Source organism: Populus trichocarpa, chromosome 8 (assembly GCF_000002775.5).
Source record: "Populus trichocarpa isolate Nisqually-1 chromosome 8, P.trichocarpa_v4.1, whole genome shotgun sequence".
Classification (NCBI taxonomy): Eukaryota; Viridiplantae; Streptophyta; class Magnoliopsida; order Malpighiales; family Salicaceae; genus Populus; species Populus trichocarpa.
In genome coordinates this window covers 6,024,832-6,050,878 of record NC_037292.2, presented here as the reverse complement: position 1 = coordinate 6,050,878, position 26,047 = coordinate 6,024,832, and the positions used below count along the sequence as shown (strand labels likewise).

The 26,047-nt window shown below is 36.1% G+C and overlaps 4 protein-coding genes and 1 non-coding gene across 9 annotated transcripts; 2 read left to right on the top strand and 3 right to left on the bottom strand.

Moving 5' to 3' along the window:
- The first annotated feature begins 4,901 nt into the window (after window positions 1-4,901).
- LOC7471067 (ubiquinone biosynthesis protein COQ4 homolog, mitochondrial) lies at window positions 4,902-6,381 on the top strand. The gene is made up of 2 exons (XM_002312251.4): window positions 4,902-5,240; window positions 5,727-6,381. Exons 1-2 carry the CDS (start codon window positions 5,058-5,060, stop codon window positions 6,231-6,233), a joined length of 690 nt encoding a protein of 229 aa, XP_002312287.3. The 5' UTR covers window positions 4,902-5,057; the 3' UTR covers window positions 6,234-6,381.
- Window positions 6,382-8,027: 1,646 nt separating this feature from the next.
- Window positions 8,028-10,578, bottom strand: LOC7471066 (protein SPIRAL1-like 1). 3 transcript variants are annotated; one of them, XM_024607418.2, is made up of 3 exons: window positions 10,412-10,578; window positions 9,279-9,569; window positions 8,028-8,315 (listed from the first exon to the last, which is right to left on the bottom strand). In XM_024607418.2, exons 2-3 carry the CDS (start codon window positions 9,537-9,539, stop codon window positions 8,235-8,237), a joined length of 342 nt encoding a protein of 113 aa, XP_024463186.1. In that variant the 5' UTR covers window positions 9,540-9,569; window positions 10,412-10,578; the 3' UTR covers window positions 8,028-8,234. The 3 variants fall into 3 exon arrangements, with proteins under 3 accessions (XP_024463186.1, XP_024463187.1, XP_024463188.1); XM_024607419.2 differs by having other exon boundaries at window positions 9,279-9,541; window positions 10,412-10,573; XM_024607420.2 differs by having other exon boundaries at window positions 9,279-9,546; window positions 10,412-10,564.
- A 1,430-nt stretch (window positions 10,579-12,008) lies between these two features.
- On the bottom strand, window positions 12,009-15,954 carry LOC7471065 (putative methylesterase 11, chloroplastic). The gene is made up of 5 exons (XM_002311310.3): window positions 15,161-15,954; window positions 14,150-14,371; window positions 13,927-14,070; window positions 12,557-12,688; window positions 12,009-12,470 (listed from the first exon to the last, which is right to left on the bottom strand). Exons 1-5 carry the CDS (start codon window positions 15,533-15,535, stop codon window positions 12,186-12,188), a joined length of 1,158 nt encoding a protein of 385 aa, XP_002311346.3. The 5' UTR covers window positions 15,536-15,954; the 3' UTR covers window positions 12,009-12,185.
- Window positions 15,955-16,442: 488 nt separating this feature from the next.
- Window positions 16,443-23,268, bottom strand: LOC7498215 (pre-mRNA-splicing factor ATP-dependent RNA helicase DEAH10). 3 transcript variants are annotated; one of them, XM_024607730.2, is made up of 13 exons: window positions 23,055-23,268; window positions 22,793-22,839; window positions 22,600-22,680; window positions 22,300-22,516; window positions 21,477-21,891; window positions 20,854-21,057; window positions 20,307-20,467; window positions 19,590-19,775; window positions 18,688-18,919; window positions 17,921-18,144; window positions 17,611-17,745; window positions 17,216-17,406; window positions 16,443-17,141 (listed from the first exon to the last, which is right to left on the bottom strand). In XM_024607730.2, the coding sequence occupies exons 1-12, from the start codon at window positions 23,162-23,164 to the stop codon at window positions 17,223-17,225; spliced, it is 2,196 nt and encodes a 731-aa protein (XP_024463498.2). In that variant the 5' UTR covers window positions 23,165-23,268; the 3' UTR covers window positions 16,443-17,141; window positions 17,216-17,222. The 3 variants fall into 3 exon arrangements, with proteins under 3 accessions (XP_024463498.2, XP_024463497.2, XP_024463495.2); XM_024607729.2 differs by having other exon boundaries at window positions 16,443-17,135; XM_024607727.2 differs by having other exon boundaries at window positions 16,443-17,072; window positions 23,055-23,267.
- Window positions 23,269-24,737: 1,469 nt separating this feature from the next.
- TRNAT-CGU (transfer RNA threonine (anticodon CGU)) lies at window positions 24,738-24,809 on the top strand. Its single transcript has one exon. It is a non-coding gene; the product is annotated as a tRNA-Thr (tRNA).
- Window positions 24,810-26,047: the final 1,238 nt, after the last annotated feature.

Below are 26,047 nucleotides of genomic sequence, written 5' to 3'. Positions count from 1 at the left end.
GACTTTTTTAGTTACAATGACAGGATGCAAACAGACCTGACTTCTGAGCACTCGAAAGAAACTTTTCTTGTATGCACATTGAACCATTCTTTTCTTCCACCCATTGATCAGTTGGGTAACCTAATTTATTGTTTTGTCAATTTGTGCAAAAAAGAGAAGTCCCTGTCTGTCAAACATGATATATGAGATGGGAAAATCCACTTGTTTCCTAGTGGTCCACTTATCGATAATGAGTTTGCTACGTAAGCCCAGCTATAAATGGACATGTATATTCCGTTTCCATCGACATGCTATTTTATGCTCTCTACTAGATTGGTAGAACTCGGTATAGTGTCAGTTGGACCAAACTTTTTTATATTGTTTTTAAAAAATCAATCAAAATTCAAGAGTTTACTGAATGGATTCAAGAAATTTGGTGGATTTAATAATGTGATAAAAAAATAGATAATAATAATAAATAAATAGAATAAAAAAAAATTAGTATGCGTCAACCTGGGTTAACTCACCAAATATGTGACCCTACATATGATATATATCAGGATAACCCTATAGAAAGGAAAAATAAAAAAATAACAAAGCCTCATCCCCAACAAACCTAGTATTAAATGATAAAATTAAAAAAAAAATTAATTGTAAAAAAAAAATCGAGTCAAACTAGGTGAACCTTTCAAGCCCGTGATTCAAAACCCGAGGTCAGGATTACTCCATGGAAGACAAACCTGAAAAAAATCAAAGGATTGAAGATCGAAACTGATAGGAAAAAAAACCTGAAATGGGTGAAATTGTAAAAAAAAAATTAAAATTATCTCAAATATAACAAATAGTAATCAGAAAAATAAATACCACATATGATAGATGAAAAAATTGAAGGGGAATGAAAATAAAAAAAAATATTTTTTTTCAAATAAAACAAATGGTAATAAAAAAAATATGGACCAAATCTTAAACATAAACAAATTGAATGGATGTTTTAAAATTTTGGAGGGTCGGGTATGAAAATCGAGGAAGAGAGAAAAAAAAAATGAAAAAAAGATCATCAACATCATATTGGAGGTCAGTAAGTCATACATGTCGTTCGATGATGGGAGGTCACCGAGACGATTTGAACATTGTCCCATAAACCACCATTTGGCCTCCGAACGCGTCGCCTGAATAGTGCGGAGACATTCCACAATCTGAAATGTGCACGAGTCAACCAATTTTTAAAATAATATTTATATTTATTAAAAAAAACCAAATTTCCCTCAATTAATTTGATTATAACCATAAAAACATAATGAAAATACAAAAAAAATCCCTTGGACACTATTTAAAGATTTTTTTGCTTTCAAATGTAATTTAGTTATTTTAGTGTGCTTTAAAAAGTTAAAATTCAAAAAAGATCTAATTAAATAAATTATGTTTTTAAAACTAATTGAGTTATTATGTTGTGCTTCAAAAGCTTGAATTTAATAATGATCAATTGACCTATAGTTATTAAACTCGGCCCGGCCCGTCGGGTCGACCCGGGGGCTGGACCGGTCCGGGTTTGTTAAAAGACCGGCCAACGCAACGACCCAGCCAAACCCGCTCAACCCGTGACCCGGGCGAGACCCGATGTTTTTTTTTTCAAATGTGAAATTTGAAACCCATTAGTATATATACTCTATGTTCCTAAGAAAAAAATTATATTTTTTCAACGTGAGATAAAAAATCTTTTGGTTTAAATACTTCAACTTAAAAGGATAACATTAGTATATATACTCTATGCTCCCAAGAACAAAGTTATGTTTTTTCAATGTGGGATTTGAAATCCATTAGTATATATACTCTATATTCCCAAGAAAAAAACTATGTTTTTTTTTAATCCTATTAGTATATATACTCTATGTTCACAAGAAAAAAGTTATGCTTTTTCAACATGGGATAAAAAAACTTTTTTTGTTTAAATTCTTCAACTTAAAAGCTTAACATAATATCTTTTTAATGTGAGATAAAAAACTTTTTAAAATATTCTTTTAAACTTCATTATTTATAATATGTATAGCTTGTATTTACATGGATTTTTTCTTAATTTTTTCATATAAAATATTAAAACTTTATTTTTTTTTAATTTTTCTGAGTTGACCCATGAAACCCGGGACCTGACCCCTTGGTCGGGTCAACTCCCGGACCGGGTTTAATAACTATAATAATTACATCGTGACGATAAATAGCCTTTTATATCTATAAAATGATAATTACATTGTGACGATAAAAGGGACACCATTTAAAGATTGATAAAAAATCCCTTGGACACCATTTAAAGATTTTTTTGCTTTTAAATATAATTTAGTTATTTTACTTTGTTTAAAAAAGTTAAAATTTAAAAAAGATCCTACACATTAATTAAACAAATTATGTTTTTTAAGACTAATTTAGTTATTATATTGTGTTTCAAAAGCTTGAATTTCATAATGATTAATTGACCATATATGAAAAGATCTCATTACCCAAAAAAAACAAGATAATTCATTTTTTTTTAGTATAATAAAATGATAATTATATTGTGAAGATGAATATAATTTATATCTATGAGCACACTGAATTCTCCATGTCTTTTTTTTTTTTTTTAATATATTCTAGATCCATGACGTATTTAGTGATGAAAACATACATAAATAAATAAATTTTATACACACATTGGTCGTGTTTTCCTTCACTGCTCATATCATCCACCGTGATCTCTAGCTCGTGATTTTCCATCTCCAAGGAGATGAGAATGGAATATTAATATTTCCGTGTGCCGTAATATTCAGTGGTTTCTTGGAGATCATAAATGGGAAGTAACCCTTTTTATTAATTCTTGCATCAAAAGTCTGTGTGTGTTCCTGATTTCTTTAACTTGTTTCCATTAATTTATTTTTCCAGAAGAAAACGAGAATGGAACTGGAAAACAAGGAGCAACCCGAAAACACAAGTTTCCAGCGGAGAAACGATTTACATCATCTTTAATTTCAAGTCTCGCCTCTTTACCTGCTCTTTCTTTTGATCAGACTATGAAAATCTCTTAGTTTCTTCTATTTTTATATTATAATTATAATAAATAAATATTATTTTGGTAGAATAAATAAATGAATGAATTAGAACATGTTATCAAGAAATAAGATTCCAACCATCTAGGTGGTGGCTCAGTGGTAAGAGCTTGTGACGAAAAGGTTTGTTCCCTCTGTGGTCTCAGGTTCGAGCTCTATAGTTGCTCATATGATGGCCACTGGAGGCTTACATGGTCGTTAATTTTAGGGCCCGTGGGATTAGTCGAGGTGCACGCAAGCTAGCCCGGACACCCACGTTAAACTAAAAAAAAAAATTCCACACACGAAACTAATTTCTGCCCCCAATGGCAACTGTCACGCATCAATTTAAGTTTTCAAGAGAGAAATTAGTACAAATTAGCACATTATTTGACTTGTTGTGCTAGCCAGGACTCAATTTCTTATCATTCGCTCCACGTAGTTGATTTTCAGATTAACCTCCACAGCTATAAACCATAACACGTCCATTAAGCAAGCAATACCCAGAATAGACCTCTCAAATGCAAATCATCAAGGAAAAAGTCAAATAATGACAAAAATATAATCCTGATTATAAGATGTATTCAAGGCCCATTCGATTTGAGAGTAAAGAAAAACAGGTTCAAATTCAGTTAGATTTCCCCGAACTCCCTCTGGTTTGGTCGGGCCACCAAGCCCAGGTCTTGCTACCAGCTTATGGTGCGACTGGCCTTCGGCTAAGCCTAGCTTCCAGAAACAGCCCAGAGCCCAAATTGAGGTTGGCCCAACCAGGTTTCGGCTTGTGGCATAGTGTGTGCCCACTGCCCAGACATTCCAGACCCACCGCCAACACCTGGCTATTCCAAGGACCTTAATATATTTTTGTATATTACTAGTTGGTACCTTTAGTTTTGTGAAATTCACTTTCATACAAATTTTATTCATACTTTTTTGTTTATTTATTTATTTATTTTTATATTTTAACACCCCAATAAAATATTTTAATTCAGATTCTTGAATATATCAATTCTTATAATTTAATTTATTATTTTCTCTTATTTTTTATAATCTTGATTTTTATTAATATCAATAATATTATCAGGATTTTATATCATTTTATAGTCTTAGACTCATCTAATATCAAAACTTTACTATAAAATGAAAATTAACTTATCTTTATCATAATTTTTTTTTTTTTAAAAAAAATGTTAAATTATAACTTAAGGTAAAAAGAAATCATTTCTCACAAGTCAATGTCAAGTAAATAATAAATACGATCCACTTTTATAGTAAATAGAAAATTAAGAAATCAACCATCTAGGTGGTGGCGGCTTAGTGGTAAAAGCTTGGAACCAAGAGGTTTACTTCCTCTGTGATTTTAGGTTCGAGCCCTGTGATTGCTTATATGATGGCCACTGGAGGATTACATGGTCGTTAACTTCAGGGCTAATGGGATTAGTCGAGGTACGCGTAAGCTGGCCCGGACACTCACGTTAAACTAAAAAAAAAAAATTAAGAAATCAACAACGGACCTTGAATCTTTTTGAAATGACGTATAAAAAATACGTACCTTTAATGTTGAATCGTGGTATAAAAAGGTTGTTCTGGTAGATATTGAAATGACTTTTATGTTAGAAGTATAATTAGTAAAAATCACTCAAAGAAAATTTTGAAATATATATATAAGAAAATAAATTAATTTGTAAAAATCATACCTGGAATCTTTTTACATCATTGTATATGACAGAGAACTCTGCTGAAAAAACGATACAATAATGTTGAAAAGAGAGAAGAAAGAAACGATCACAAAACGCAAGAAGAGTAGAAGGTGCGAAAGGAAAGGATAAACATGCAGGCAATAAAAAAAAAAGCCCGCTCCTGGGCTTGGAAGAAAATCCAGGAAGGCCCACTCCCTCTTCTTTGATCCACCTCTAATTAAAGAAAACCACCGTCTTCGGTCTTCCCCTTCCTCCTTTCCCCTTTCTCTTTTCATGCCTGCGTGAAAAGTAAAGTGTATATATTTTGTATCTGGGAGAATAGCAAGCAATGATAGGAGGAGGTAAAATCCGGCTGAATAGGTGGCAACAGGCGGCGGTTGCGGTTGGTTCCGCTGTGGGTTCGTTGTTAGATCCACGAAGGGCGGATTTGATAGCGGCGCTTGGAGAAACAACTGGAAAACCTGCTTTTGAAAGAGTTGTTGAGAGAATGAAAAAGAGCCCTGAAGGAAGAGTGAGTCTCCTTTTCTTCCCGCCCACATTTCATTTTTATTCACCATCCGTTTCCTTGGTAGTAGTAGTTATAATTACTGAATTAAATTATTAATCAGTAAAATCCTGAACACATTTTTATGCGATCCACTCTTGTTTAGTTGTGAATTATTCATGGCCGAAACCCTTTTTATGCCAATTAATACATATATATTGTCAGGCAAACTGAATTTGACAGGATCTCTGGGCTCTTCATTTATCATGAAGATCCAAGTGATTTCTTTTAAAAAGCTTTTAGGGAAGCATTTCATGGGTGAAAAATGAATGTAGCTTTGCAAGTCTTACGGGATTAAATTTCTTTTTTATATCTTCTTTTGTTATGACCGTGACTACTTTCAAATGGATGAACAGACAGGCACCTGATGATCGAACTTCGTATTACATCATAAAGAACCCACCTCAACTCTTTTTTTTTTCTTTTTTTTTTTATTATCATTTTGAATGATAGGCAGTTCTCTTGGAGAGACCTCGTGTCATATCTGCTCAAGTGGGGCATGCATGGGATTTGCCAGCTAATACATTTGGTGCTGCCTATGCAAGATTCATGGGATCCAGGAACTTTTCCCCAGATGACCGTCCACCAGTGCGATTCATGGAAACGGAAGAGCTGGCATATGTTGCAATGCGAGCCCGTGAGGTGCATGATTTCTGGCACACCCTTTTTGGCCTGCCCACTAACTTAATCGGCGAGTCAGCGCTCAAGGTGATTGAATTCGAGCAAATGTACCTTCCAATGTGCCTGATGTCTGTTGTGGGAGGCACGGTTAGATTTACGGAGAAGCAGAGGAAATTGTTCTTCCAGCATTACTTCCCATGGGCCATTCGAGCTGGTATGCAGAGCACAGATCTCATGTGTGTGTATTATGAGAAGCACTTTCAAGAGGATTTGGAGGATGTCCGCAGAAAATGGGGTATAACTCCCGCTCCTGCTGCCCCGAACCAAAATGTGCCTTGACCTGCAGCATTTGCAGGTGCTTGGGTGGAGGTTAATGCATCTTTCTTACAACCACCTCGCTGTGTAACTGTGTGTGTATGCGAGAAGATGTACAGAAGGAGGTTTTTTGGGATAATAAAACGAGATTCACAGCGAAAGGCTTCTCCAATATCTTCGTCTTTCCCCCCAAAAAAAAACTCATAAAGGACATCTTTAAGCATTGGAGAACATGCACGCTTTCTTAGGCAAGTGAAAACCCAAAGAAATGCACCGTTTTCTTGACCAAATACAAATGCAACTTAGACTATATTTGTTTTCCGGAATTCACTTTTCAGGAAATCACTTTTTAAATTTTTCTGTGTTTGTTTGCTATTAAAAAAGTTGGTCAACGGAAAACACTTTCCGGTCAACGAAAAACACTTTCCAGTCAAAGAAAAATTTGGTTTGGTTTTCAGGAAAATATTTTCTCTTTTGGCTGTGTTTGTTTTCCGGAAAATGGTTTCCGGAAAACCACTTTCCAAACTTTCCTGTGTTTGTTTGCCATTAGAAAAGTTAGTCAACGGAAAACACTTTCCAGTCAAAGGAAAATTTGGCTTGGTTTTTAGGAAAGTGTTTTCCTGGAAAATTTGGGCGGAAAACACTTTCTAGAAGTTGTGAAAAATTTAGAAATGTCATTATTTGCTGATTATATCAAATTTGATCCTCAAACTTTTGATTGTTATATATAATTTGTTTTGAATATTTATTTTTCAATTCCATCTCTTAAAATTTAATTTTTATATTAATTTTGGTTCTTATTTTTATAATTGCTATTTGCTTTTTTCTTATCATTTTTTTATTGAAATTTTTTATCTATCAAATTTGGTTCTCATTTTTTTTTATTGTTACTTATTTTATTTGAAATAATTTATAAAATGTTAATTATTATTATTTTAATTTATTCACCTTTTATTTTTTTTAATTTTTTAGATTTGATTTCTATTATTTTGATTATTATTTATTTTATTTGAGATAATTTATGAAATTATATTTTTTTTCAATTTCATTCTCATTCAACTTTTTAATTTGTAAGATTTGTTCCTCATTATTTTAATAAACTTGAGAAAAATAAAACATTAATAAGTTATTTTCCAGCTCATTTTCCATGACAAACCAAATACTGGAAAGTGTTTTCCAACTTATTTTCCATTACACTACCAAACATCGGAAAATACTTTCCCGAAATTTACTTTTCAAAAAAAATCTACTTTCCAGCAAACGGGTCTTAATATTAGACCAGGGGTCTCATCAACTGAATTCATGGAACTCTTCTCCCTTTTATTTTTTAACAAAATCTCACGGAATTCAAGATTTGGAGAGATGATTGGATTCAAACATGGATTGGTATTGTCTGATGTTAGTTATCGCATGTTCGGTCTTGTTTCTACAAGAATTTAGATTACTTATTGGCAACAGGCACTGCAAACCTGGGAGTGATATGTTCTGCTTCTGACAATTTGTTCTCATTGCCCACGAGCGGCAGTTGTCGTCCATTGCATCAAGAGAGGCCAATAACAGAGCCAACTGCTTTCAAGTTTTAATGTTCTTCTCATCTTATAATTTTATTATTCCATTGTCAAAAAGGACACGCTTAAATTGAGATTCGTCCCACCAATGCATTGCACGAACCATACCCCCTCGCAACACTTGGTATGATACCTGGAGCTATCAGAGGAATACGTTGGCACTGTTCTAGTAATCCAAAAGAAACAACAAAAAAGACTAGTAAAGGAAGTGGGAGAGAGATTAAAAAAAAAAAAAAAACACTGGCTGGGGTATTAGAAACATACAGATGCCCAGGCATCTAAATCCCACGATCTTGATTGAATAGTTGAAACAACAAAGATAACACCTATATATTACAGCATAGGATCCCACAAATTTGCATGGATTATATTGAAGATGAAAGCATGGTTTGATTCAAACTACAGGTTCACAAAGATTTGACAAACAGAACTCCATATGAAGGCATGATGGCATGTGTCAGTTGCTACCACCACCAAAGAGGTATCCCAAAGAAGATCCACCACCAGGAGCAGCATGGACCTTGGTTGAAGGTCGATCCTGAACCAAAGAAACAGTTTTTAGGTTGTTAATAACAACTAGAAGAAACAACCATTTTGTCTTTCATGAAATACAATTCAGTTATAAAGAAATTGAGCAAGTAGCTTAATTGGCTGTTTAAAGCAAATTCCAGAAATAGTTTTTAGAGCACCGTAATTCATTTTAGTAATAGCAAATCATGTAGTTCAACTCCGCCTTCTTTCAACTTTCATAATGTACCCATTGAATCTAGTTCAAATGAAACCAGAAGAATACATGTAGCTAACATTGGTCGGAAACATGTAGATTGGAAATGCAGAATGCCAAGAGCATAATTGGAAGTAGTTCTTGCTCAGCTCCTATGTTACCTCACTCTAGGAATCCACACCCAACCTCGAAACAAATGGTTAACTGCCTCTATCCTACCCATCTAGCCGCTTCTGGGTTCCTATTTTACAGGGACAGCTTGTATGAGTATCTATTTCTCAAGCCTTGTACATTGTAAACCATGAACAATATCTAGTTACCCATTATACTATAACCCATGCATTTACACCGAGACAGAGACAGAGAACTGCTTTCATAAGCTTGGATATGCCTAGGGCTAAGAATAGGAGCCCTATCTTCAATCAATGCAGAGGTATTCTGACTCCCAGGGACATCTAAAGGAGGCATGGAAAACCACAAAAAATTCACCCAGCTGGAACTTGACCCAGAAGTATTATTCATTCTTCTTGGGCGACAAAAATGCAGCTTGGTAGTTACAAGGACAATGGCATCCTTCCTCGAATATTTATGCCTCTGAGATAGTTCCTAATCATTCACAGGATATTGCCTACCCATTTCCAGAATACAGATGAATCTTTTAGAGATCTCATCACAGAGAACAGTGGCATGTCATGAATCTGAGCAAGTTCTATCCACCCAAACCAGTATGGACAACTGATACAATTGGACCAAGAGCAAAGGTTTGGAGAATCATACCGTGATGAAGTTGCCAGTGTTCTGACCATCTGCCCTCAAATAGTTGTTTGTAGAAGTACTGTTGATACCGGCAGGAACCTGCTTATTGATATCTGCCGGCTGAGGAGCTGCAGCGGGTTTGGAAGGAGGCGGATTATTTGCAGGCAGGCTCTCGCTTGGAGCAGCTTGGGCATTGTTTGTGCCAGGTTTTGGAGCCTCTCCACTCCCAAACAGATAGCCCAATGAACTCTGCCCTCCACCAGCGCTAACTCCACGACCCATATCTAAACTTTACAGAAGGAAATTTAAACCCTGTTTCCCAAGCCCAAAACAAAAGCAAAACACCAAAATGAACAAAGAATGAAAATAAAAAAGAAGATAAATTCTGGGAAATGGCATGTGTCACAATATGGAAAAAGAATGATAACAAAAGCATTATGAATAACCCACATCACCTACTCTGATCGCAGCCTGGTAACTTAAAACATCTCGAGACCCATTAACCAATTTCCAAATTGCCAGTTGAAATCAACAAGTTCACCATCACTCTTTTAAACAAACAAACACCATACTTCAATTATTTATGCATTCCTGTTTGTATACCCCCCCCCACTCTCAATCCCTTCCTAGGTAGCTAGCTAACACTCACGTCATAACAAACGCGATTGCTTACCACACATAAATACACGAGGAAACTAGAGTGCGCAAAAAAACCCAAAACAAAAAAACAAACAAGAATTATGCATAGGCACACCTCACAAATCAACAACCAGACCCAAAACTTAATGAAAGCAGAAATCACAAACAATTCAACACCAATGTGTAGTGATTTATATCAATCTAGATCCCCCTAAATTCGGGTTGAATAACACCACAGACCATAAAATCCTATCCAAAATTTCGATTTTTTTTTTTAAATACAGTGATACGGAAGCCAGCTAAAACAAGAGAAATGTCTGAATCAAAAGCCAAGAAAAATAGCAGATCTTAACAAAACAAGTCAATTATCAACCAATCAACAAGTGAATTTTCAAAATTAGAGAAGAGAATAACATGGCATCAAAGTGAGAGTGGTTAAAAAGGAAAACTTGGCAGCATCGATTCTGTAAGTAAGTAAATCTGAGATCTAAAGAGTTAGGGTTTCGCGGAGATACCTTTGAACGATTTGGATCTGATCTGCGGGGAGAGAGAGGAGCTGCAGCTCAGACAGTAATGTAACTGCTGAAAGAGTGAGGTGGAGAAAGCGATAGGTAAACGTTATATTTATAGACTCTGGATAAACGTTTCGATTTTTGAACTAATAGACAAAATTTAAATATTGATAGGCCCCTGTTTATTACTTTTTCTTTTCTTTATGTAAGTGGACGTTTTATTTTAAAAAAAAACAAATGATGCTAAGCTTTTTTATGATCTATAAGTTATTATTTAGGTTTGAATAATTTTATAAAAGACTTTTTTAAAAAAATTGAATATTATAAATAAAGTTAAAAGGTGCGGGGTGAAGAATGTTTCCTCACATCCATCATTACAGTGTTGGTTTTTTTTGTATTTTGATTTTTTTTGTTATTAATTTTTTTTTAATTTAATCCTTATATAATGTGTTTATTGAAATTTAGAGTAGATAATATATTTTAATTTTTTTATATGGTTATTGCAATATCAAAAAAATATCCTAGCTTCGGGTTGATATCGAAAAATATCTCAGCATCACAGTATGATATGTTAAGACCCAAATTTATTGGGTCTGGCAGCAATGTCAAACCTAATGATAGTGGGTATAGGTGCCCAGCAAGACCTAGAAGCGATGGGCCCAGCTGTAGCAGGACTCACTGAAATTGGGTTCTGCCCCACTAGGACCAAGCAACGTGGGCCCAGTTAAAGCAGGACCCACTGAAGTTGGGCCCTGCTCCCTAAGACCTAGCAGTGGTGGGGCCAAAACAATGAGCATGACCCATTTATGATGAGTATTGTTGTCAACAAAAGCCAGCAGCGATGGGTCTAAAGCTCCGAGCGATACCCACTAAAATTGGACTTTGCTATCACCAGGACCCAGCAGCGATGGGTCCTGCTGCCAGCCTCATCTGACATTAGGACCCACCCGCCGGGACAACCCGAAACTAGGGCAACCTAGTAAAAATCTGGTAGAATCCTTTTTTTTTTTCTCCTACAAAGAAATCTTTTTTATATATATTTTTCAGTTGATTACTAACTCATTTTAAAATTTACTATATAAATACTAGAAGAATGTTTTATTTTTTCAATGTGGGATTTGAAACCCTTTAGTATATATCATTTATGTTCACAAGAAAAAAAATTATGTTTTTTCAATGTGGGATAAAAAATTTTTTTAGTTTAAATACTTCAACTTAGAAGAATAAGTTAATATCTTTTCAATATGGGATAAAAAAATATTTTGAGGTAATCTTTTAAACTTAATTGTTTACAACATGTATAGTTTATATTCACACTAATAATTTCTTAATTTTTTTATATAAAATATTAAAACTTAAAATATTTTTTTCTAATTTTCCCGGTTTGACCGAGTTAATTCGTGTAACTCAAGATCCGATCCCTTAGCCGGGTCAACCCTCAAATTGGGTTTGATAACTTGTCATGAAATATATTTTTTGATTTGTTATATTTTTTAAACTATTAAAATACATTGAAAAAAATTTACATAAATAAGTTTTTATAAAAAATAAAAATATTTAGCCCAATGACAGAGCGCTCGTAACATAGCTAGTGCTCTGTATTACACATGGGGAACGATTACTGGCATATGCATGCACATGTTCTTAACAATTTCTTGGATGGTTAACTTGACCACGTATGGCATAAATGAACCATGCCAAATTCTCCATATCCGAACCAGCTGCTCCAATGTACATGTCTTCCCGCAGCCTTAATGTAATGCGAATTTAGATACTTTTAGATATCCTTTGATGGAACTTGTGATATCTTGATTAGTATCCTATGCAGCGCCTGGGGCTTCGAAAAAAATGGTGCATGATCAGAGCCCTTAAGCTCGAAAACTTGTGTTGGTGGATTTGATTTTATCATAGACTCCTGTAGAGGAACATGCAGGGCACAATCTCCTCGAGTTTTAATGTAAAACCTTTGAATGGAGCCGTAGTTGTTGCTTGAAAGAAAGAGCTTCTCTACAACCGGTGCAAATGGGATTGGCCTCATCGATACTGATGCTAATGCTACATCCTGGTACACATAAAACCCTCATCGTTGAAATTCCAGTCGCTAAACCAGAGATGTAATTTTTTGGATATATATGGAACTATACATACCTTGGTGGAACTCTGGTTGAACCACGAGTCTCTTAACAATGTTTTGTCAATGACAATAGCGGTCGGAGGGTTATCCTTTCCATTGGCATAGATAAATGTCTGAGGTTGTCTTATCAGGTCACTGAAACCTGCCTGAAATAGGCATTGAATGATATAGTATTGTTAGTTCAAAAGTGAGCCAGTGTCATTAACTCATTGCACTGTTCCTGATGCGGGACAACAAACAACAGAATTAAAGCCGGGAAAAGAAAGAAGCCTAGAGGAAAAAAAGAAGAAGAAGAAAGCCAAAGAAGAGAAGAGAGGAGAGTAGGGAGATGCAAAATCTGCAAATTTTCATTAATCATCAATAGTTGCTTACATTTAGAAAAGTAGGGTATTTATACTAAAACCCTAACTAGAATAAGCAATTGGGCTTATGACCCATTAAATAAAATATCCAACAATAATTAAATCCAACCCAACAAATAAAACCAAATTCATAAACCTTAACTAAAAGTCCATATGAATTAAGCCCAAAAACATAAGCTAAAGCCCAATTTCTCAATGGTTTGGGCTATCCTCCATCGTCTATAATTATACGCGCGCGTAACCAATGTTTCCAGTTCGGTGTCCTCATCAGTTCCTAATGCACTTCATCACTTAATCTAGACTCTATTTTTGTTCTCTTAAAAATAGTACAGCTAGAGGGCACTCATGGGTCCTAGTTCTGGCAAGCAGCAATTGCCAGCTATATTCCTTAATAGCTTCTACCAACATTGCACAATCTAATGCAACGCTACAATTTTTAGGGCTGGGTTAATATCCAACGTACATCAGAGGGTTTGGCCAGATAAATATCTACCAACTACTGCCTAACTTCATTCACTTGGAAGCAAGCAACTGGGCTATGTTTTTTGGTGAATCAATACCTGTGACCGCAGCAGTGATATATGGTCCGCATAGTCAAGGTTGTGATTGAATTACTATCAAGACATGAAGGTATATTCTTGCTTAATATCAAAAAATGTATCACAACACTAATTGTGAACAAACATCGTTTATAAGGAATCACTAAAGCACTGGTTCTCCATGGGTAGCAGCTGTATATCATATAATCTTGGGAAATAGATTCTTTATTATATTTTCATGGCCAGATGAGGTTCAGGGAAAGACAGCAAGATGGAACAGCCAAAGGATAAGAGAATAAAGAAGGACCTGAGAGGTGCATATTACTTGGGAGGAAAACTTATAGGCCTCGAGAGTCAGAGAATGTGAAGGAGAGAACAATGCTGTCATAATTATTAATGGACCAGAATTGCTTAATTTGATCAGTTTAATGTCATCCTATAAGCCGTGCCTTTTCCAGTTGTTGTATAAAATAGAGGGCAAACCTGTTGAGAAAATATATCAAGGGCACTCTGCCCACTAGACAGCATTGTTGCAGCAATGAAAACAGCTTTAGCAATTTTAGATGGAAACAGCTCCATCACATATGAAATACAAGCACCCCCAAGATCATGACCCACCAAAATCACCTGCATTTTTAGACAGAAGAACTTAATTATAACAGTCTCTTAAATAAATCATCATTTATTGAAAAGGGAGAGCTCAAACCTTGTCTCCTTCACCAAGCTTGTAAAAAATATCAGAAAGTGGCTTTACATATTCGGCAAGATTTCTAATGCCGTTTGTATCAGAATAATGGATGCCAGAGCCTGTTAAGTCCACTGCATCAGCTTTAAAGCCAGCTTCCTCTAGAAGGGAAATAGTTTTATACCAACACCATGCACCAAAACCACCTCCATGAACGAGAACAACACGGTTCGTTTCAAGATCCTACCAGATAAAAAACGAATAGTCAGTATAATTAGGAGAAAGTGTTATCGAGATTTTAAAGTCCAGGTCAACGGTAATCTTTTTGCTAAAATGGAAAAGCAAGGGACTCAATTCTAACGAGGTGCTTTCATAAAAGTAACAATAACTCTACATCCAATAGAAAATAACCCAGCCTGATATGAATTTGACCTGTTAAGATTGTATTCTTATAATGATACTTGAATTCAAAGGAAAAATATGGTAAAAAATGAAGAGATGCCTGGAAGTTTTAAATGGAGATCTAATTTGAATATTAAACCCATGATTTTTAGTAGAGAAGCTGAGAAGGCGCCCAAGCTACTGGCAGGGGCAGGTCCATGTGGGAAACAGGACTTGGCGAACCCAATTAACCAGCACTATTTGTAGAACGTATGGAGTTGAAGCACAAAAGAATGTTCGACGAGGGGCCTATTACCATTCAAAGTCATGTTAATTTGTCGTTGTAAAGCTTATGTACAGGAACTTTATTCATAAGAAAAATCTACTGGAACTACTGATAAAAAAAATGCATTTTAACCACCAATGCTAATTAGTCCGGCAGTACTTTCCCTTTAAGTTGTTGCCTCTTCAAACGAGGACCAAGAACATCATTAGCATGGTTTCATGATCATGCACATAAGTAGTTTAATCATTAATTGGAGATCAAATGGAAAATATATGAAAGGAGAATTTGAAACTCATAATATGTTCATGAATCAAATATTTTTTACCATTAATTTAAAAGAAGGAGAAAAAGAAGATAACAGCAACCTGGTTAACAAGCTGGTCAGGTCTTGTTAACAGAGATTCGGAATGAGACCGTGGCCTAGAACTTGAACTCCTTGTAAGACCATGCTTCTTGGAACCTGAAGAAGGATATACTGCAGATTGGGATCTAGGAAATGGAAGAGAATTACCATTATTTCTTTGATGATGGTTAAAGAGCAAAGCTGCAGCAAGAGCTTGCTCGTCAAGCTGGCCATCAAAGCTCACTGCCTTCTTCTTTTTATTCTCTGAAGAAGAGAGTGAAGACAGGGGGCCAGCTCTTCCTTTGAAAGAGGCTAGCAAAGGTGGAAGGTTTAACTCATGTTTAGAGGTTTTTTCTCTCGCCCCTTCCGTTGAGATGCATCCTAATGCATTTCCCATTCCTCCCTGTTTCACCTTCTTCTTTTTCTTTTTCTTTTTTGCGTGGATGAGTTACTCGCACATATATACAAACACAATAGGCATACCCATGTGTGTAGGATAATTGCTGCACACAACGTTTTATGTCATAGTTGAGCTCACGTTGCTCCTTACTGTGAAGGGTGTTCCATTGTTAGAGAAGGGGCCGGTGACCAGAACAACTTTTAGTATATAATGAAAAAACTAACTGAAAGAAATGACATTGACAATTTGATCCTTCCTAGATACATCTAGAGAGGAGACCTTACCCTTTGAATTTTTTTAAAAAAATATATGTTTAGTGATAGGAATGAATTTTAAAACACATGACTTTGTTTTTATATATACAAAGAGACTGCAAACAAGAATTTTGGCCAAGACTGGAGAGGTGTCATTGTAAATCATTGTCCAACAAAAACACCAAGAAAGGTTATTTATTGAAGGAAAAAAGAAACGGCAAGAATAAGATCCTTTTGAACTTTTTACCAACTACCTTGCTGGTTGAATAACACCATATTGTTCTGACTCTTCAGCCAGAGCTTGGAAAACGGGGTACAGAAGCCTTGACATGAGACAATCACCAGCTTTTTTCTGAATTTTTTTTTTTAAAATGCTCTCCTTGGTTCATCATCAAGGTTTCTTTGTGCATTTCCTTTGATCCCCGCCGCCGCCCGATCACAAGCAATTTAATTCGATGAGAATCTATCAGTTTGTTAGGCTGTATGAATCCTTCCCAGAAATTCACAAACGAGAGTGGTTTTCACGTCCAGTGCCGGAAATTTCACGAACAGGGTTTGCCAACTAGAGGCACTCCTTGTGTAAAGACTACGTGGTGCTGAGAAACTAAAATACGATGAGCAATTCAATCAATTGCTTAGAATTTCCAAACTATTTGCATATCCATGGATAAATTATCATTTATGAAAAGAAAAGTTGTTTCGTTTAAGATACAAGGCCACCAGGGTGGCCTTTTGAGTTGTGAGCGCCAGTATACAGTGGCCATTTGGTGATATATTTGGCTTCATTAAATAATACAGAGAATAACTAAACCTTTACTTTCTGACTTGCTTGGGGATCAAAACTGCACTCCTCATGGCCGCCAACGCCTCTCCCCGGCCCACATTTAGATGAAAAACCAGCCACAAATTTAGCCACGTCTGTTTAGATGCTGTTTCCAACAGTCAGGCTTTCACATATGAATCCATAAGTTAATAAAGGACGACTGAAGCAGCAACTTTCCCAAATGTTCACCATCAAGAACTGACAACCACCTCTTCGCAGAGATCCTTGCTGAAAGAGAAAAGCCAGAACATTGCAGATGGAAACTAACGGGACATGCATGGTGTAGAAGCCCTCCAAAATTCAAGTCATCTGGTCAAGCAATGCTGAAATGCATAGACTCGGAAAAGACTTTATTATAAAGTCCAACTTGTGAATGCATCCTATCAACAAAAAAACATAGAGCCACTTCTCCTCAAACATGAGTTCCAGCGATCCTCCTCTAGTTGCTATTTCCCAGCTACAGTATGAAAATCAGGCCATAAGTTGATAAGTGCAAAAGACTCGGGGATAGAACTCTTAGCTGCATCTAGCAATAGCATTACATCAAATGACCAAACAAGATGAGAAGGCAAGTAAAATATTAGTTGATAGAGTTCATACCAAAACTTCAACCCTGCATTGCATAATAGTGAGGAGCAAGCTCAGTCAACCACAAATAATCAATTCTAGTTGTGTTGCGAATGTACTTCTGACTTGTTTGGACTAGTTCATCAAAAATTACACACTCCACCTTTGACTGGTGCAACACAGAAGTAGGGTGGATCTGCACTACTTGACCACTTGCTAAAGCCCTGCCATTCATTTCAGCAAATTTGAGGGTCTTGATGTAGGAGAATGGAAAGCGAGACATAACATGAAAAGGGATTTCAAGAGAAGGTTGGATGCCATGACCAACTCGCCAAAGACTTGTTAACAAGGGAGAATAATAGAAATACGAAAGAATCCTGAAGGAACATGCAAATGGATGTCTGAGCTTATATAGAGAAATATAATACCTGTATGTTCCCTCGGGTTGCTTCAAAGCTGCATTAAGGAAAAATGAAGCAGCAAGGCATCTACGGAATTGAAGAGTGTCATCTCCACAAGAAGAAATAGGAAGACCCATCTGTTCAACATGTCCTCTAATCTGACTGCAGTGGAAAATGACCTCTTAAATCAAGATTGCTAGCTAATAAAGATCACAATAGGTCAAGTCTCACGAATTTCTTGAACATGGAATCCATATTGAAATTAAAATTTATAAGTGAATCCTGCCAGAAAGTAAAGTAACCTAAGGGAAAAGAGGAAGAAAAAGGGGTAAACAACCTGTGAATGTCACAAGCATGCCTCAGTGAGCGACTATTAATAAAATTTTCCCTGCACCATTTTCTCAGTATCTTTTCATTTTTTCCTTTAATATTTTTCTCATTTTTTTCTATACCAAGCTCCATCCTTCTCTTCTGTAAGAGTTCATCAGCAGCGCGATAAACATTAATCAAAGTAAGGTGGTCACCATCTGGACTTGCAAAACACTTCTTTGCAGTTTTTGCCTGCCAAGAGAGAGAAAAAATGCTTTTTAACATAAGGTTTTACCAGGTTCGGGTAGGTAGCACAATATAATGCAAGAATAGAAAAAAGCCAGTCCTAACATCATATTGACAATGTTTGAAGAGATTCAGAAACTGCAAGTCCTTTAGCAATGAATAACATATCATACAGAAATCAGAAGTGCTGGAACATTTAGAACCCAGAAAATATATGTATATAAAGACAAAAGTAGAAAGAAATAAAAAAAAATGAAAATTCTCATCAGGTCATCCGCACTCTTGAAAACTGCCTAGATCAGTGTTCCAGTCATTCCCTGAACACCTAGTCTCCCATTGACTCTGTCCACATAATAGCTAATTCTTGGCCAGTTTTTAGTACACTCATCAATGATAACTTAGCTAGACAACGCCAGACAATGATATGAACAAAGTTATTGTTGGATGCCATGGTGAAATAACTTAGCATTTGACTTAATACAGACGAGGAACTTTGTCCAATCACTATTCATCGTAGAAACATATAATAAGCAATTGAAAACCACATACCTCTTCTGACTTCTCACGAGGATTATAAAAAATAGATTCCACAGAGAGCATTGAAACAGCTATCAACATTTCTTCCAAGCAGTTGAACTGACTAGCAAGGATGAGAGCTTTGGAATAAATAGGGTCTAAGGGAAGCCGAGCCATTTGATGCCCAACAGGATCCGACAACTTACAGTCATCTGTCAAAGCACCCAGCAGAAACAGCTCCTCCAACGATTTTTGAATAGCTGCCCTGTTACATTCAGCAACAAAGGATTATTGATCTGTTTAAAAAATGTAGGTCCCTTGAGACAGTACATAGAAAACAACTCTATTCAACCAGACAGCTTCAGTAATTACAAGCCAGATAAACATCAATAAATAAGGTCATCTACCACAGGCATGAACCAAACAAGAATATTATCTCTTACCCTCACTATACACAAATAGATGGCCAGCCAGCCTGGATTAACCCAATTATAACATCCAACACTCAGCATCTAGACCAGCAAAACAATCAATTTGTGAAGTTTTTAACATCTTAAAAATGTTAGGTATATTCCCAAATGGTTATTTATACTATACTATACAATACAAATCAATAGGTAACTTGACCTCAGGCTCTACCAGTAAATATGGGCTGAATTCAAGTTCAACTGAAGGAGACTTGAAGATGCAATAAACACCAGAAGAAGCCCCTAAGAGGAGGCTGAAGGGGATGGCATGAGAAAGTGGCTAAACTAAATCTTTATGGAAAGAAAGACATGGCCATAGTCAAGCAGAAAAACATGCGGGGAATTTCCGTCTAGGTTAAAATCTTAATGATGGTAACTAATCTACAATCATCTGCTACTAGCAACACATGCAGAACGAGAATGGTGCACCAAATCAATGGAACTGTGAAAACAAATCTGAAGATTCACCTTGATGGTTTTTCCAGGAAATCAAATCCTATAATATCATCAACGCCTAGAGCCTTGAGCTGCAAAATAACATTAGAGAGGTTGCACCGTTTGATCTCTGGCTTTGTTGAATCCTCAAGCTTCTCAAATTCACTCTCTGGGTAGAGTCGAAAGCACTTCCCTGGTCCTTCACGGCCTGCACGTCCACTGCAGTAACAAAATGTTTGTCAATCTTGATTATTATTTGATAAAAAATACCATTTGATGGAGACAGTGTGTGTGTGTGAAATAATGTTCAATGAAAACTAAATAAACAAAAGAAAACAAACATCTATTTCTAACCGTTTAGATAATTAATGCATTCAACCAATTCTAAGCTTCCAAACATGCAAATTCGTGTAAAAGATGGCACACGCACTTATAGAGAGGGAGGGGGGATGCACCCAATGGCATAGGACCAAAATAAAAAATCCAAGGAGATGGTTATAACAGAGCATGGATAGTTTCATAGTCAAAATAACCACGAAAGAAAATCACTCGGATGTTATAAACAAGCTTCTGTATAGGCAGGCTGGATTACAGGTAACAATTTGTTAACAGAAAGTGAATCATACAAATTTAAGAGGAATCTAGTAACTAGAACCGAATTAAATCTCGTTGAAAGTTGATCACTAAACTCAAACTGAATAGCCTTTGTATTAGTCTCTGTTTCACCCAAGCATAATTCAGCATGACTACCTCCTTTGAAGAGCCTGGGCTTTCGATGTTGGAATAATTATCAATGATTCCATCCCTTTGACCGGATCGTAAGAACGTGCTTTTATGAATCCAGGATCTATAACATATTTGATTCCAGGTATAGTCACTGACGTCTCAGCAATATTTGTTGCCAATATCACCTACAAAGTGCTATGATTAAGAATACTGAATGATCGCACAGAAATCAAATCAGAGTTTATGGCACAGATAAAATATTAAATCCATTAATGTGTAGCATAGAGATCGAAAGCAGTAGAAATACTGTGTTACATGTGAATTATCTGTATCCATTCACTGTACATCTATTTCCGTGTGTGTGTGTAGAGATGAATTATAATGGATATATAAAAAATAATTATGTTTACCAGTTAACATAACCAGCCACTAAGATTCATGCATTTAATTATTTTTTTTCAGAGATGATGCCAGTAAACTTCAGATTATTATCATCACTGTGGCTGTCAATTCCAAGTGCCACCAATTCAAATGCTATATAGAGGATAGCTCACAAATATCATTAAGCTACCTTACGATGTCCAGCTGGAGCTGGCATGAAAACTCGCATTTGCTGTTCTGATGGAAGAGATGAAAATATTGGAGCAGTTACCAACTTTCGACTTTCTTCTGGTAACTTTTGAAGTTGCTCCTGTACAAGTCTCTCAACACCTTCAATCTCTTCTTGCCCAGTTAGGAACACAAGAATATCACCTGGGCCCTCCTCCAAGTGGATCTAGCACAATTAGTAGTAGCAATATAAAAAAACTGCACAATGAACTTAAATATTTGTGAAAGAAAATCATAATGGTCCAAGGACCATTTGTAGCATTCGAGTGTTAGTTTACAATTCAATCACACTCGGGTCAATTGAGGGAAAAGGAATTTTTTAATTTTTTTGTGAAAAGTTGGAAAAAGATTGATTTCCATCTTCCACATAGAACTATTCTAGAATAGAACCAAAGAACTTGATTTCAGCAATACATGTGGCACCAACAAACATGAAAAACTGAGTTGAATATGAAAAAAATGGAGACATTAAAAGGTTTGACAATTTGAAAATTTTGGTGGTCAAAAGTGAAAGTCAAAAAGCTTGAATGCAAAGTCTCAGAACTGCAAAACTTTAAAAGATAATGAAGGTTGATGGATAATGACCTGGAATATGGTAATCAAGGCTGCATCTACATAATCTGTCTCCGCGTGAAGTGTATAAAATATATCCACATGATGCTGACGGCCTTCAACATGAACAGCTCTGGCACCACCAAAGTACTCTGAGAAAAGACGCGCATCCAAACTGGCAGACATGATTATTAACTTCAATGGTGGAAATTTCCTTTGGCACTGCTTGAGAAAATTGGTGCATTCGGCTCCTTTTTCATTCTCCTTCGTTATACCATTGCTGGCCTTCTTATTACTGACAACAGCATGGTCAATGACAGATTTCAACCTTGCTCTCTGCACATTTTTCAGCAAGCCCAGTAACACATCGGTGTGGACAGTTCTCTCGTGAGCTTCATCAACAATTATTACTGAATACCTAGAGAGATATGGATCCAATAATGCTTCCCTGTAAGTGCATCAAGAATTACATCAGCTCATTCATATTGCAGCGATCTGAAATCTACTATCTTTGTCATCTTCAGCCTACAGATTCATCATTCCTCTCTCAAACACTTTGCTCTCTCAACATACCCATAACATAATGTTTGCAAATGCCCCATTTACAAATGAATAAGAAAATATAAAAAAATTATCTGACCAGATCATTCTATGAACACTGACTCCTTCACATGACAAAATGAACCAGTATCAGCAATCAATAGGACACAGCAAGTAGCACCTTTAACCCTAACCCTTACAATATCTACACAAACTATCAAAGAGTACAAGACTTTATTAGAAAGCTCCATAAAAATGAAACAATACAGCATTTTTAACAACAAAGGACGTAAAACTGAGCAGACATAGTGGTTACCTCAGCAACAATCCATCGGTCATGTACTTGATCCTTGTTGAGCTGGAAGTCTTATCATCAAATCTGATGGAATATCCAACCTTTAGACCCAACTCAACACCACATTCCTCTGCAACTCTTTTAGCAACCGTGATAGCCGCCACACGCCTAGGTTGTGTTATCCCAATAACTTTTCCATTGGAACAGAACCCAGCATTAAATAGAAACTGAGGCAACTCTACAAATCAAAAATAAATTCAATTGATAAGAGATTTAGACTCACATCAACAAATAATAGTACTGCAAAATTAAAGAACTTACGAGTTGTTTTTCCGCTTCCGGTTTCACCAACGATGATTAAAACGTCATGGTTTTTAACCTCCTGGACAAGTCGTTCCTTAACTGGAGAAGTGAATTTGTTTTTTAGGAAAGACAAAAAAAAAGTCAGAGAGAAGCATTGATATGTTCTATCTGACCTGAAATATTTCTAAAGATATAGGAACTAAAAAGGCACCTGAAGCAATTGGTAGAGACTCTCTCTGTTTTTTAACTATTTCCCTCCTGCATTGCAATACACAAATCACTTCGGTTTCAGCCAGAATTTCAAAAAAAAAGAAGAAGAAGAGGTAATAACTTCAATTAGCTCCTAGAAATTTAAATTCATTGAAGATATTTCGAGATCGGAAGTTAAATTGAATCCTTTTCTTTTCTCTAATTTGCTAACTTGAAAACAAACTCATAACAAAAAAAAAAAAAAAAAAGCGTAGAGAGAGGACCTGGAAATAGCATCGGCGGCGCAGCGAGGTTGATTGGAGAGCTTGAGGACTGGTTTTTGTTTTCGAGTTTGTGTTGTGTTTCTGGGACCATTCTGCTCCATTGAAGGCATCTCTACCTAGTATCACTGTGAAAAAGAGAAGAGGTAGAGCTCTTAAACCCTTCGTTGCTCAAAGACTCCAATAAAACGCACCGTTTGTTTCTTTTTAGTTTTTACTAGTCGTCCTGTATAAAGAGGATCTGATCTGCGGGGAGAGAGAGGACCTGTTGGGTCCGGTCTGGACGCAATTCGTTTTGGGCCCTCCCTTTATTTGGGGCCGGTCTGGACCCAATTAATTTTGGGTCCGGACACGCGGCCCACTTTCTGCTGGGGGCGTGTCTAGCGACAACTGTAATGCATTCTACATGAATAGAATCAATTCCTGAACATAGGTAATTAAAGCATAACTTCAGCTCAAACAATAGTAACAAAAAAAAATAACCATCTAGATGATGGTCCAGTGATAAGAGCTTGGGATCAAAAGATTTGCTTCCTTTGTGGTCTCAGGTTCGAGTCATGTGATTGCTCATATGATGGCCACTGGAGGCTTACATGGTCGTTAACTTCAAGGCCCGTAGGATTAGTCGAGATCCGCGCAAGCTGGCCCGAATACCCACATTAAACTAAAAAAAATATATAGTAACAAAAAAAATATTCCAGGGAATACCTATCCCTACTTTAATATTGATCAAAACAAAACCAAGCCTATTCTAATAATCACCTGCCAGTTGATTATTGCCTACGACCCTTGATAGTTGAAAGAACTATCGGAACAGAACTAAACCCATGTCCAGCAACATAGCACGTGCCTCCGTGTCCATCGGGATCACAAGAGCATGCAGCACTTCGCTAGAGTTTGCATGGCAACTTCACCATCATTTCTGCCACTCTCCACATGAATTCCTCCAAGTATTTCACCTTCAAAATTGCAACACTAAATCAGACTCAAAATTAAAACAAATACACAGCAAAACGTGCAAAACAGAAATGATGGGGAAAAATAGCACACAAGTAAAAAATTTACCGTTATAAATTAGCGCATTCCTGGAGGAATCAATAAATGGCTGAATTATAGGATTCAGTCCCCTCAGCTGCAATGTGGCACCAATAAATTGCAGTTCGCCAACATAATTCCCCAGTTGAGTATAATTAACAGTTTTGCCATTGGAACAACTCTGCAAAAACGACTGGTCGTTTTCTATTTTACCGTCCTCGATCACAACTGACACCAATTCTCGGTCCTCGCCAGAGCTCAAATTTTTATTATGATGCTGAAGTATAACCTTCTTGCTGCCTAAGCTGTCGGGTCCTCGTCTCCGAAGAGCTGGTTTAAGATCATCTACAGAGAGCGAAACTAACCGGTGCCCAAAAAATCAAAACACGGGTAAATTTAAAATAAACAGATAAAAATTATTGTTGATTAAAGAGATTCTTGCTTACTGCCTCGGGAGGATTATGAGAATGGAGGAGGATGGATGATGATAAGTCGATGCAAATTCCATGCACAATCAGGGCGATTCCACACATCCTACTATGTTCTGCAGTAGTTCTTTGCTTGGCATAGGTTTTGGGAGGGTTTTAGGAGATTTTCCTTTAGTTTCTCTGTCATTTTTGAAATTAAAATTTCATTTCCCCATCGGCAAAGGCTTCCATAGCATAGTGGTAGTGCGTTCGCTTCGTAAGCGAAAGGTCGCGAGTTCGATCCTCGCTGGGAGCTCTGGCGTGAAGGGATGCACTAACAGCTACCCTGGATTTGTTATTTGATCTTGATTCGACAGTTTTTCCCAGTCTCCGAAGATTTTTTTCCAAAAGCCCATTAAACAGTTGTCCCGTAGTACTCCAACCTCGAAGATCAGGTTCGACGGGTCAAGGTCTCCTAAATTCAAAAACTTTCCACGAGACGTATGGAAAAGTTGTTAATTTGAGACTCAGCGTAAGCTCTCTGCTTTCGAGATGCAAGCTTCATGAGGATTTATGTTAGACAACAAGAGTTTAATTATTAACAATGGAATATTGAAACAAATAATGGTTATTTCTAACGATTCAGTAAAAGAAAATGAAGTTGAGAACAAGCAGAAGTTGCAAATAAAGATTATTACCATTTTTTTTCTTCTAGTGTTTGAAATCCATTTATGTTCATGATTTTTAATGCATGGAGCATTCCTCTGTTGTTGACCTTTCTCGTGTTTTTTTATTATTTATTTTAATCAAAGTGGGATTGCTTGGTTGAATTCGTTTTAGAAGAGTGAATCTATGTGCATGCAGAGAGATGCCGCCATGCCGCCTTTAAATTCAACTGTTGGGTTGTTGTCAGGTTAGAGGCGATGCTAATATTTTAGAAGTGGATCTTTCCGCTTGCTCAAAGTGTGTGATTAATATTGTGTGTTTTCATTTCTAATTCCTGTCATAAATATTTTTATTTTTTTACTTCCAATAAGCTTGGTTGTTCACTAGCTAGACTTTGCTGAAAATGTGATAGGAGAAGAAATTATCCATTTCAAGCTCCACTTTGAAGCGTGCACAAAAATTACATCATCGCGCTATAGCTAATGTAACAAGAGATATTTGAGATTTTTAAAATATTTTTTACTTGAAAATATATTAAAATTATTTTTTTTATTTTTAAAAAATTATTTTTAATATCAGCATATCAAAATAATATAAAAACACAAAAAAAATATTAATTTAAATCAAAAACAAAAAAAACAAATTAATTTTTTTAAAAAAACACTTTTAAAATTAAAAAATAAACAGGACCGAAAACTATAACCACATGTAGTTATTGCATGCCAAGCTACCGCGTTTCAAAAAAACTCAGAAATGCTGTGTTTGCCAGAGAATGCCTTGACATCTCTTCCTGGTAACTAACGCTTCACATGTAACTCTTCCTTTTAAAGTATTTTTTACTTGAAAATATATTAATGTTAAGAATACCTTTAAAAAATAAAAAAAAAA